This window comes from Sceloporus undulatus, chromosome 6 (genome assembly GCF_019175285.1).
Source record: "Sceloporus undulatus isolate JIND9_A2432 ecotype Alabama chromosome 6, SceUnd_v1.1, whole genome shotgun sequence".
NCBI lineage: Eukaryota > Metazoa > Chordata > Lepidosauria > Squamata > Phrynosomatidae > Sceloporus > Sceloporus undulatus.
Genome location: NC_056527.1, coordinates 135,110,664 through 135,124,022, shown reverse-complemented (window position 1 = coordinate 135,124,022; position 13,359 = coordinate 135,110,664). Strand labels below are relative to the sequence as shown.

Below are 13,359 nucleotides of genomic sequence, written 5' to 3'. Positions count from 1 at the left end.
GTATCTACTGTATCTATCTTCCAAAAAGCAAACCTTGATTTTGCCATTTTATATAAGGGACACTATGCCAATGGGACTTGAGTATCCTTGGATTTTGGTATCCATGAGAGGGATCCTGGAACTAAAGTCCAGCAAATAACAAGGGCCCACTGTAAAATGTTAAAATATTAATATGCATGAATGTGTGAATGACAATACATGGGAGGGATCCTGCAACCAAATGTAAAAATAAAATATTTTTCTCCATATACTATGCCGATTGTAGGTGGATGGGTGTGGGTGTGTATGTGCGACATGTAGATGTCAAAGGGGTCCCAAGGGTAAAATGTTTGAGAACCAGTGGTCTGAACAAAAACTCAGGGTGCAGAAATACAAAAATTATCTTGAGGCACCAATGTGGGGCGCTATTTGGCCCTTCTACCACAGGGAGTAAATTTTCTTGGTCTGTCGCTGGTATACACAGATTTTCTCTTGTAGAATAAAAGCTGAAGGAAAAACACCAGTAGCTTACTGGGAGTGCTGATCCAATGAACTGGAGGCAAGCTTTCAGCAGTTTCTTGCAAAAAGAGAACAAGCTGTGTGCAGCCATATTAAAATCTGCCAGCAATCTCTAGTGTAGACAGGAGATGCCACTCCCGGAAGATCAAGGGCAGCTTTGTGGAGCACAGCAAGATTAGCACAAATTATCCCCCTGAGCACAGAGGAGAGAGAACTAGATGACAGATTCAGCACACACAGCTTGGATGTGAAAACCCTCCCCTGAAAGACAGTGCGCCATAATCGATCAGGCAGACCTGCAAGCCGCTCTGTCAGAAAACAATTGCAGGGAGATTCCCAAATGGCTTCAGTGATGGGAACTGCCAGCAGTTTTGCCTTGACGTTGCGGAGAGAGATTCTGCAAGTGCAAAGATAACACTCATGACAGCTGGGGGCCTGTTCTCCTTCAATGCTTCAAGTCAGTTTGGGAACAGGAGTTCAGGGTTCATGCAACCAATTTAAACTTCTCACATTTGTGTTGCCAGCTTGCTACACCTGGCAGTGTCACTCAACATACTCTACAAAGATGGTCCTATGAAGGATCCCTGGATGGAAAGAGAAGGAGGTAGCTGCTCCTAGGATGGGAGGATATGTTCATCTTTAAATATATATCCCTACATATGTAGACAAATGGAAGATATCCTGCTTGACTAGTGTGGGCAAGGCCAGCACTGAAAGGGGAGTGGCTGGTTTAAAAAATGGGGCTGAGATGTGGAAAAGATCCTATTATGACTGTTGTTCTTGTTGCTGTGTGCCTTCAAGTCATTTCTGACTTATGGTGATCCTATCATGGGTTTTTCTTGGCAGGATTTGTTCAGAGGTGGTTTGCCATTGCCTTCTCCGGAGGCTGAGAGAGTGTGATTTACCCAATGGATTTACATTACTACAACTCTCATAACCCCTCAGCCAGCTTGGTCAGGCTCTGGGTACAAAGGTTCTTCAGCAGCAGGACTGGAAAAAGGTAAGAAACCTACCTGCTAAATTAGGATGTACAAATGGCCTGGAAAATGCAAAAGAAGCCATTCAGTGGCATAGCCAGGAAGGAACCTGTCATTATCTCCATCTCTCCACATTTTGCAAATGGCAAGCACTGATAATACAATGCAACTCGACAAGTACAGGCAGTGGTGTGGTCAGAAGATCCTGGGTTTACCATTCTGAAAAGGTTGGGGAAGCCATTGAGTCATCCTGATGCTTTCGAAGGTATCCTCTGAGTCAACTTCCTCATGGTCTGATGGGTCCCTTTCTCAGGTCTCTTTGAGCTTCCTGCCTTGAGGATGAGCTGAGACCTGGGCATTGCTTCTGCCACTTGTGTCCCCTTGCTGTGCCCACATCTGCTTTGCTTAGATGCACATCATGTACCTAGACAGGGTGAGGAAAGTGTGTCTCATGAGCCACAGGTGGCCCCAAGGTTTGTGCCTTCCCATTTTTTTTCCAGATGACCAATTGTTCTCAAATGGAGCCCTCAATACTGCCATAATATTCCAGTCACCCCTTTCTGACAAAAAAAAGCCATAATAACCAGTAGTGAAAACCAGAACTATGGTTCCAGGCCCTCCTGGGATTGATTTTTGACTGGTTTGGGGCCAAACACCAGGCAGTAATGCCCACCATAGGGACAAGAATGGTAGCCTCCACTTCACTTGTCCATTGCTATGTTAGGGGATTCAGTGCTTGAATCCCAGGATCTAGAGCTGAGCACTTTGGAAGTATAATCTCTTCAGGCACAATGGGGAATTGAGCCATCCAACACTGACCCCTGTGGTTGGCCAGATTTAGTCCTCTGGACTGGTCAGTTATAAATACCAAAAATCTGACCTCATCTCCTTCTTAGAATCTCCTCTATGTATGAAATGACTATCTGATCTGGGCCACACCTCTTCTGGTCCTAACTTGGACCCCAGAGGAAATTGCCCCAAATATATCCTTGCCTCTGAACTTACTGAGTAGGTCCTGAATCACTGGAATCCTTCTTGACCAACAGGATTTACACCAAGACATTGCTATGTCCACCTGTTCTTCTGCTGAATTTATGGACTGCTGGATTTTCTAGCTTAAACCTTTTTCTTGGCTTCATAGTTTTCTGTAGGCCCCTTCCCAACCTCTTTGCCAAGTTCTCCTGAAGAAGAATTCCCACCCATTGTTCAAACCATGACCCAAAGTGGCCAAGTCATGAAGATACCTCATCTCTAGAATGAGGTCAGAGGGTACCATTGGTAGGTTGGAAGGAATATCCCAGTCAATGTGCCAGCACATGTCCATTACTGCTGGAATGTTCTCCTCTATTTCTTTCATTCCTCCAGCTATAGTATTTGCTCATTAGTTTTTTCCTGGCAAAGCTGCAGATATCCCATGTAAATACTATGGACACCAAGTACATGATGAGGACACCAGCCTTGACCTCCCAGTTTGGCTTGGAGGAATTCAGTACGGCATCCACAATCCATACTCCACCAATGATTCGCAACCCCAGGAAGAGAAGCACAAAAAGAGCATCCACGACATCCCCGGCGATGCTGTGGTAGTGTCCCGTGTCCCGAAGGAACCACCGGATTTGGAGCAAAGGGTTGGTGATCTCGCTCACAAAGATGATGGCATTGACTTCACTGCCTGACTCGCCCAGTAGTAGGACACCACCCATGCCGAAGATGCTCAAAATATGGTGATAGAGCATCAGCTCATCTTCGCTGTTGTAATGGACACACCAGCCAAAATCAAAGATGAAATATCCTAGTGACAGACAAAGCAGGTTGATCTGTGCCGTGGTGTTCGGGTGGCCTAGGAAAGATGAGAAAAGGGCAAACAAATTTATATTTCAACTTGCCAGAAGTGAAGTTTCAATTCCAGTTTAATGTCAACTTAAAATATATATGATGTGTCATGCTTCTGGTAACTGTTCTTATCTACTGGATGCAACATTTGGAAACGTTATGGGGGCATATTGCTCTTGGGGATACTAGGAGTTAAATCCAGGGGAGGGGGAGAGCTTTTCCAAGCTCTCACTGGATGCAAGTAAAGAAGGAATGCATGCATCTGGTGTCAGTGGAGCTTATGCGGCGCTCAGCCAAACAGCTTAGAGTAAGATCCTGTTCCAAGGAATTTTTAGACACACCCACAAGGATGACAGGTGCCTCGTGAAACAGTTAAAGACCTAATCCTGGTGATCAGGGGCTGAACCAGATGAAAGCGAGGGCTTGTGAGGACACTGCAAGGGGGGAGTGTGACATTCAGCTTGGCAAGCATGGATCTGCATTGTGCCAAAGAAGAAGGAGGCAAGGCAGAAGGAAAGAAAGGAAAGCAAAGGAAGATAGCAAAGTAGGTGTGAGGCAGTCTTGCAACAGGACAGCATGCCCTTTTGCTTCTTGAGCACTTGTGCGTGGCTCATGGGATTTGGGGCACATCCTTAGAAACTTAAATTTTCAGTAGCCATGCTAGCTGAGGAGCTGTGGGAGTTGTGGTTTACAAAAGTAATTTTTTGTTGTTGTTGTTATTCTAGTCATCACAGGTAGGGCATGGAGCTTGAAATCAAGTTGGGAATGTGTACAATATATATACGCTCTTGCAATCAGGGTGCAATATCTCCATATATTCTAATAACATTTTCGTTGGAGCTTCTTCTTCTTCTGGCTACTGAAGCTTCAGCAAATATCAACTGGTGATCTCAGATGACACCTGACCTTCTCTGAAGGATCTGAACAACTGCCATTGGGAGCCATGCTTCGGAAACTGCAGGGATGTCAGTAGAAAGCAAGTCCAACTGGTCCCCAAACTGTTCCCTGGTATGTATGGATTGCTTATGTACAAAATAGATTATGAGCATTAATATTAATCTCAATTGCCACTATTTTGTGAGGTGTAACTAATGCAGGTGAGGGGGTATATAGGCATCATCAAAACAAGAGGATGCAAAGGAAGATCCCAAATTACATAAGATGTGGATACACTGCAAATTTGGAAATAGCTGTAATTGAAACAGAAGTGTATTGCTTCTAGATGGGAAATTTAAAGGTCCCAAATGATCCTGTCTTGGGATTCTTTAATGGAAATTTAGTATAATGTAGAATGAAAAAAGGAAGGTGGGTCGTGGGGAGAACAGGGCAGACTGGATTCTTCCCTGGAAACAAATTAGTAAAATGTTCTGCCATGATCATGCACTTTACAATCTGTGAAAATATAAAGCAGATTCTGTGTCTTATATAAAGGCATGCTTGTTTACACAGTTTTGCATTTTTCAAAAACTATTGTTCTAGCAATAGTTGAAAGCTGCACCCTGATCCTTGAATCTTGCTACATATCTTACTAAGTCATTATTTTGGCATTTCAAGCACAGGCCATAAGGACTAAAACCTTGCTTTTAAAGAAAACAAAACACCAAAAACAAAAGAGCAAGATGATCTGTAGGAAACAAAATTCTGCAGAACAATAACAATAAAATCATATCTTTTGCAGATTTGGATTCCATGGGGGGGGGGGGGGTTCTGCCGACACCAGTGTAAAATATTTGTTCTGTTTCTATTACTTATTCTGTTTCAACCTGCTAATAATCCTATAGGAAGAGCAAAAGCTGGAAAGTTTGTGTGTACCAGGGCGAACAACAAGGTCATGCTCGAGGACCAAAGGCAGGAGAATTCAAGTGAGCTGGATGGGAAGAGAAGTAAGAACGGAAGCTGGGGTGTTGATGGGACTGGAAGCAGTCGATAAAGTGCAGGAGTAAGTCATCATGTGGAGATCAGAATGGTGAGCACCTGGTTGGGGGGAAGCAATGGCACATGGGCATCACGGCTGGCATAGTAGCTAAGAAACTCGTGCTACAAATCTGTAAGTCCCATGTTTCAACACTACCTCTGCTCTAGGCAAGCCACTGTTTCTGGGCCTTAGCTTCTCCCATCTATGAAATGGAGCTAATGAGGGTGACCTGCTTTTGCAGGACCATTATACGATTTACAAGATAAGTCAGAAGCACTGTGTTTAAGAACCACTTTGACTAAGGTTCTATATTAAGTGAGAAAATTGGCACTCCAGATCAGGCTCAACCAATGTTGGTGACAGAATAAGGAACCCAGACTTAGATCCTACTGGGTGTCCCAACTAGAGGAGACCCATTAAATCAATGGGACTTAAATCAATCTTGACTCACCATTCAGCAATTGATTCATCGAGTTTCCTTAGCTGGGACCACCAATTGTAGGAGTGGGAATCCTGTGGCCCTCCAGATGCTGCTGGACTACAAGTCCCAGCAGCTCTAGTTTACATAGCCAGTGATAACATCTGGAGGGCCTCTTGCTTCCACCAATGACCCATAATATTCAGATCCAAGATTTAGCTGCTCCATCATGTGCTTTTGTGCACCTTGGGTCCCTATCACTCCAAACAACCCTTGGGAAGGTGAATCATCTCTGTGTACCTGGATGAGTCAAAGGCCAGGGTCCGTCAATAAGAGCGACGTAGCCCGAAAGGAAAGTGACGATCAGACCGTGAATCAGGGTGACGAACCTGTCGCTCCATTCTGGGGTGCGATGCTTGTTCTGGTACCAGCTGGCGCTGTAGAGGGATAGCCAAACCAGAAAGCTGCACACCACCCGGACAACGATGGTGCGCACCATCTCATCACTGGAAGAGCATGGGGGAGAGAGGAAAAAAAGGAGGGATGTGTGAATTAACAGCCAAGTGAGGCATTCAGAAAATCACATGCTATGATAAAGACGTCCTAGGATTGGTCCACCAGTGTGCACCAGAATGGACACTTCCCTCCATGTGAGACCCATACAGCATACTAGAAGAAGTATAATCTTACCTCTAGGGAAAATAAATTCCCCGCAGATTGAAAGTTTTTGATAAGGGCTAATATACAGTCTGAGCCAGCATGGCACAGTGGTTTGAGTGTTGGACCGTGACTCTGAAGACCTTTGTTTGACTCCTTGCTCAGCCATGGAAACCCATTGGGAGACTTTTGGAGAGTCACACACTCCCAGCCCCAGAATAATCCCATGACAGGATTGCCATAAATCGGAAATGAATTGATACAAGAACATTAACAATATACAGTTAAGTCAATCCTGTATCTGTGAGGCAAAGGGGAGGTCAGTTGGCAAGGGGAAAAAATACTCCTGAACACATCTAATGTACACTTGGCTTAAACGCATAATATATATGGAATCATCACTACTGATTTGTTTGAAAGGGGATGGGCATATCTATGACCCAACAATAATTTTAACATGACCTTGGGCAGGTCACACTTTCTCATCCTCAGAGGAAGACGATGGCAAACCCCCTTGGAACAGATCCTGCCAAGAAAACCCTGTGGTAGGCTTGCCTTAGGCAGAAATGACTTTGCCATTGCCTTCTCCTGAGGCTGAGCAAGTGTGATGTGCCTAAGGTCAACCAGTGAGTTTCCATGGTCCAGCAGAGATTCAAACTCTGGTCTCCAGTGATAATCCAAAATTTAAACCACTACTCTATACTGGCTGTCATGGATTGTCACTGGCTCTCTAGAACCTTGCTTTATTAAAAACAAGTGAAAGGAAGTTATTTCTTGCACCCCCTAACAAATATAAATGTCTTTCTTTCTTTCTTTCTTTCTTTCTTTCTTTCTTTCTTGCAGTGCTGTGGAGTTGTGACAGAGACACACTGTCTGGCCGTAGAGGATCACAAAGTGAATATGGTAAAGATGGCGTTCCTTTCTTTAAGGAAGAGCCTAAAATGGTTCCTTCCTTGCTGTCAGTTTTGCTGACCTCCCCTGTCAAAACCTGACGAGAAAACCCCATGATAGTGTCACCAGAAGTGGGAAATGACTTGAAGGCATACAACAACAACAACAACAACAACAACAACAACAACAACGGCTGCCTATGGGCTCTCACCACAATATTAAAATACATCAAATCTTTAGTTGGGTCTTCCAGATGTTTTGGACTTCACCTCCCAAAATCCCTGACTCCTGACCAATCTGGCTGAGGTTTATGGGAGTTGAAGTCAAGACACTTGGAGGACCAAAGTTTGGGAATCATTGCTCTAGTTAAAGGAGCTAACATGCAATTTTGAACATTAAAACACTCTTAAATACAGTTATGTTAAAACTATAGAACAACCCCTAGCCCATGCTTATGATGGTGGTGGGACTGAGAGAAGGGCCTCTCTTGATAACCTCAGGGATGGTAATTGTACAGGGAGATGTAGTCCACCAGATAGGCTGGACCTAAGCCATCGAGGGCTTTGTAGGTCATAGCCAGCATCTAACCAGCACGTCACCAGCTTTTGACAGTGTGCTGTGCTGTTTTAATGGCCCTGTTTCTTAACTGCTTTTAAACATTGTAATTACATGGCTTACATTGTTTTTAGCGTCATTAATAGTCTAATCCTGTTTTAGTGTTGACCTTTTATATATTTTTTAACCACGTTGATTTTGTTTTAGTGAGTAAATCACCTTGTTTGGGGCATAAATGAAGATAGTAGTGGTAGCATGGAGTAGTGATTTGAACATTGGCCTACAACTCTGGAGGCCAAGGTTTGAATCACTGATCAGCTATGAAAACCCCTTGGGTGACCTTGGGTGAGTCACACTCTCTCAACCTCAGAGAAAGGCAAAGGCAAAAAAAAAACAAACCTCTGAACGAATCTGGCCAAGAAAATCCTATGATAGGTTTCCTTTAGGATCGTGGTAAGTTGGAAATGTCTTGCAGGCACACAACAAAGTGATGATGATAATAAGAAGGCGGAGGAAGAGGAGGAATGGCAGCTTTTGCCCTTTAAACGTTTTAAAATTTTATTTTACTTAAGGAAAACTGATCATTCAAGTTCCCCAAACAAGTGCCTGGTGCTCAGCTGTTGCAATATGCAAAGTGATGGCCATTAAAGCAGCTTCTTAATGGGACCAAGCAGACAACATCTTCTACTCAACTGACTGAGCAGTCAAATGATCTTTTGTCAGCTGAATGAGAGATGAATAAGCCTGATGAGAAGAATGCACTCCTGAGGCATGTGCCCTGCTCTGGCAATGTGTCTATGTCAGCCATCAGAAAAATCACCAATAGCAATGGTATAGGAGGGATAGAAGTTGGAAAGACTGATGATGTATCTACACTCTCCAAAATAAAGCACTTTGACACCACTTCAGTTGTCATACCTCCATGCTCTGGAGTTTGGTGAAGCACCAGTGTGCTCTGACATACAAGGCTGAATAACTCACCAAACTACAAATCCCAGGGCTCCACAGGATAGAGCCATGACATTTACAGTGGTGTCAAACAGTGTGGCATAGTGGTTTTGAGGGTTGGACTGTAGTTTTGTGAGACATTGAACCTTCTCTGTCGGACGGCTCTGGGGACACAATGAATGTTGTTTTTTAAAGTGTTGTTTTAATGTGTATGTACACACACACACACACACACACACCTTGGATCTCAACTTGGGAGAAAGGTGGGATATAAAGAAAGAAAGAAAGAAAGACAATTCCCAGGAATCTCTAGAACTGAGCCAGGGCAGTTAAAGCAGGGATTTTCCAAGGACTGATGGTTCCCCATGTGGAACAAAATCCTCTGGCTGTGATAAACTGCAGTGTTCATAGAAAAGTTCTCCCCCCCCCCCCATTATGAATCTGAGATCCACACTGCAGAAATAATCCAGTTTGGCACCACTTTAACTGCCATAGCTCAATGCTGGGTAATCCTAGGAATTGTAGTTGTGGCTCTAGAGCTTTCTGACAGAGGAGGCTAAACACAAAACTACAATTCCCAGACTTCCATCGCATCATGGAGCCATGGTGGTGTCAAACTTGGTTGAGGATGCAGCCAGAATCCCCCGGCTAGTACTGGATTTGCTTTCTATGGGATTCTGGGTGCTGTAGTTTAAAAGCCCTGCCTTTTTTCGTTTGTTCCTGAGTTCTCTTATCTGCTTACTTTATGGTTAGCCAAATTTGCAAATGGCTCATAAATTTGTATCTCTCTAGAGAATCATGTCATCCTAGATCCATATCTCTCAAGGGATTCATGCCGTCCACATGGTGGCTGCAATAAGAACACCTTTACCAATTCATAATGAGAAAGAGAGGCACGTATACACATGCACAACCTCAGATCAGTTTGTTGGAGGGGTTGACAAGTGATCTGGATGCGCACACTGAGCACTGCCATGGGCCCAAGCTTAATTCATTTCTCCTTTACACAGGTTAGCTCACTTTAATTGGGTTTTCTACTCCAGCTGCCAAAGCATGGTGAGCTTCTTTGGTGTGGCCCAAATATATATTTACGTCGTTGTCACTAAAAAACCCCAGCAACAACAAGGGGAAAGTATAATTATGAAACACAATCAAATAAGCCAGTCTTCTTCAACTTGGCATCCTTCAGATGTGCTGGACTACAGCTCCCATCATCCTAACTATTGTGACCATTGTCTGGGTGATGGGGATTGTAGTCTAACATATCACTTGTGCATCAGTTTGAAAAAACTGGACAATCCCAGCATCAATTGACATGACAAGATGTAACGCTTGTGGCTTCCCCTGCTCACAACAATTGCCAGGGAAAAGAATTTAAAATAATAATAATAATAATAATAATAATAATAATAATAATAATAATAATAGTTTAATTTTTAAAGAGATCTATCCATCGTTCTCTTTCTTTTCCTCTCTGTTTTTTTTTCTTGTTTCATTGTCTCTTCAGATCTCCTCCCCTCTCTCTTCTCTTTCTTACCCTTTCTCTTACTTTAACCTATTTCCCCCTCATTTCCCCCACCTTTAAAATAAAACGCTTTAAAGAAAACAGCAGCTATGCCACAGGTATAACCATCTAGGGTGAAGACGAAAGAACCATGAGCTAACCAACCATTTCTTTCTAGATTAAATACCTTTCCTAGGGTTTTGCATGTTTCTTTTTTGTCCTCATCTCCAACCCTGTCAATTGTCTGGTGACTTTAAGGGACTTCATGCCAAATGAAAAATAGAAGAGGAGGAGGGCAGGGTTTTGATCCACCCCCAAGTACTCACAAAGCAAACGCCAGTTCCTTGAAATAGGGATGGCTATGAATCCACAAAAATATTCAGCAGTCAGCCAGTCACAGAATGACGTATTTCTCTAAAAGCAGCTGGGCAGTGAATTCTCCCTCCTCTCTTTTTCTTTCCAGAGAAGCTCAGGCAACCGTTTAATCTCCCAGATGAACTGCATGGAGGCAAATTCCCTTGATGGACACAGGAGCCAGGCCGGGAAGGGTTTACAGACCTTTGACAGCCTTGTTGGTTGGAGGGCAAGTCAGTGTTGTGTCCACTGGGCCTTTTCACTTCCTTTTATGATAGCCGCCTGCGTTGGTCGTTGGTCCAGTATGACCAGATTCTTCAGTGATTACACTTCAAGGCACATCTGAATGAATAGCTGCTGTGAACAGCTGGGATGATGCTCTGCCAGGGAGAGAGATGAGACGTGCTGCCTGTTCAGTGGGCTTCAGGGCATCACGGTCTTATCCTGGCACAACTGTGTTATCTTGCCTTTATTACCCAGGAACAAGGTTGGTGGATGTATCCTGAACCTCTGCATCTGGGAGAGACAGACAGACAGGCACGCAGCTGTGCTGTGTAAGAGAATGTGACAGGGGGTAAGGATAGGTGCATATGAAGCTGCTGGGACATTCAAGTATGCTGTCTGTGTGTTGTGTACCTTCAAGTCGTTTCTGACTTATGGCAACCCTATTACGGGGTTTCCTTGAACCGATTTGGTCAGAGGAGGTTGTCCATTGCCGTCTCCTGAGGCTGAGAGGGTGTGACTTCCCCAAGGTCACCCAGTGGGTTTCATGGCCAAGCTGGGAAATGCATCCTAGTCTCCAGAATCGTCGTTCAACACTCAAACCACTATACCATGCTGGCTCTCAGCTATATTATGATCCTCATGTCCATGGATTCACTATCTCTGATTTCAGTAGTCCATGTCTGAAAAAAATTGTCCTCTCTAGGCATTTCTAGGTCCTCCAATGTGATTCTATGGTCACTGTCTGCCACAAGTATATCATAGAACTATGCAAAAGGACCTAGAAATATTAGAAAGATGTTCTCTCTAGGCATTTCTAGGTCTTCCAGGGTGATTCTATGGTATGCTTGGACTGGAAGTCATTTGTCTCATTGAAAATAATAAGGTTCCCTATCATCTGCTATTTGAGATATCCATGGGCTGGGGATGTCTTGGAATGTGACCCCCATGGATATGGGAGTTGTATATCCCCACCAAGTTTAGTATTATTTGCTCTGACAGACAGCAGATCTTCGGGAGCATGTTGCAGATATTTGGCAGAGAAAGTCTTCCCATCTACTTGCATCCTGCAAACTAGAGATCCTGGGAAATAACCTCTGATGTCCCATCATTGAAGTGGCATTGAGCGACATTTTGCATTCTCGGGCATTTGTGTTAATGCAATGTCACTTCAATGACAGGACAATAGCACTGGAATATGAAAGCCTTTCACGTAATCAAAGACGGGATAAGAACAAAGGAGCGAGCCCAATCCTTATCCCATCTGTGTGTGATAATCTCCTGAGTATGACTGGAGATCTTTGTGTACCATCCAACATTTCACAAACAAAAGCTAGGGCACGTGTGCCCAAGCAACATCAGAGTGTGGTCAGAAGGATGGCCACTTGGGTTTAGGAAAGACTGAAAAAGTGGGGTAGGTGTGGGGAATGCGCCTACTAGGAAGGATAAGACTCTGCTTCCTCCCTGCTCTTTCCCCTCTTGCTCAGTTAACTGAATGCAAACTCCTTTTGCACCTTCAACTGCATTTGCTGCAATTGAAGTAATTTGGACAGTGAAGGAAGAAAGTTGGAGTAGGAGAGAAACTGGGACATTTTAACAGCTGCTGAGAAAATGGGACAGGAAAGCATTCACTAGGGCCATTCTGTTGGGGCGGTTTGGTTCATTGCTACTTTCATCCTTGACAATATTCTGTACTTTTTACAGAATGAGAATAGAATTAAGGAGACCCAGGTGCATATCTTCATGGGTGGCTTTGAGCATAATCTACCTACCAAGGTTGTTCTGAGAATAAAGAACGTGAGTGTGTAGCATCATGCATACTAACCTTCAGAGCTGTAGGATGTAAACATAATAAAATATTTCAAAAACGATTATCATGTTTGCCTTACTCTTCTCCAGGAATGCAGCCAGTTCCTTCATCCCAGTTTACCCTCCAGACAAAAGGTGGCCCACATTCTTTCCCCTCCTGACTCTATTCTAGTAAAACAGAACCAGACAATCCTCATTGCATCTGGATAGCCTTATTTGAAAGATGACACCTCCCCATAATAAAGACTTCATAGAAAAGCAGCACATGAATGGTGGTCAAAGACTAGAGGGGCTGTGTATTATTATTATTATTATTATTATTATTATTATTATTATTTTGGTGGGTGTGGGTATCTCAAGCCTGGTTTTCTCCCTGGTTACATCCACAGAGGTCTGATTGGCAAAGTGGTAAATAGACAGGAAAAATGTGTGTGAAACATTAAACCTACATAGCATATGGAATGAGGCTACTCTTGCTTTAATATTTAGTTGGTTCTTGATCAGGATGCCTTGCCATAAGAGGAAAAGAAGGAAATCATATTCTAGGTGGATGGACCAAGGCTGCGGCCACATTGCAAGATTAACAGAGTTTGACACCACTTGAACTGCCATGGCTCAAATGCTATGAATTTCCTGGGATATGCAGTTTTGTGAGGTGTGGAGCCACAGCAAACTACAAATCTTAGGATTCCATAGCATTGAGCCACAGCAGTTAAAGCACAGTGTCAAATCACATTAATTCTGCTTGTTCCCAGGTTCTAATTTTGGCTGCTGAACT

The 13,359-nt window shown here is 43.6% G+C and overlaps 1 protein-coding gene and 1 long non-coding RNA gene across 3 annotated transcripts; one reads left to right on the top strand and one right to left on the bottom strand.

Annotated features, from left to right (window-relative positions):
- Window positions 1-2,776: 2,776 nt before the first annotated feature.
- Window positions 2,777-6,140, bottom strand: LOC121934825 (TLC domain-containing protein 5-like). Its single transcript, XM_042475703.1, has 2 exons — window positions 5,942-6,140; window positions 2,777-3,315 (listed from the first exon to the last, which is right to left on the bottom strand). Exons 1-2 carry the CDS (start codon window positions 6,138-6,140, stop codon window positions 2,777-2,779), a joined length of 738 nt encoding a protein of 245 aa, XP_042331637.1.
- Window positions 3,758-11,187, top strand: LOC121934826. 2 transcript variants are annotated; one of them, XR_006104682.1, is made up of 4 exons: window positions 3,758-4,316; window positions 5,090-5,274; window positions 7,142-7,201; window positions 10,660-11,187. It is a non-coding gene; the product is annotated as an uncharacterized LOC121934826 (long non-coding RNA). The 2 variants fall into 2 exon arrangements; XR_006104681.1 differs by lacking the exon at window positions 10,660-11,187 and having other exon boundaries at window positions 7,142-7,989.
- The last annotated feature ends 2,172 nt before the right edge of the window (window positions 11,188-13,359 follow it).

Coding starts and splice junctions, on each gene's coding strand:
- LOC121934825 (XM_042475703.1), bottom strand. CDS start 6,140: ATGGTGCGCACCATCGTTGTCCGGGTGGTGTGCAGCTTTCTGGTTTGG. Junction 3,316..5,941: donor CTGGCCTTTGACTCATCCAG/GTACACAGAGAT, acceptor CATCTTTCCTAG/GCCACCCGAACACCACGGCA.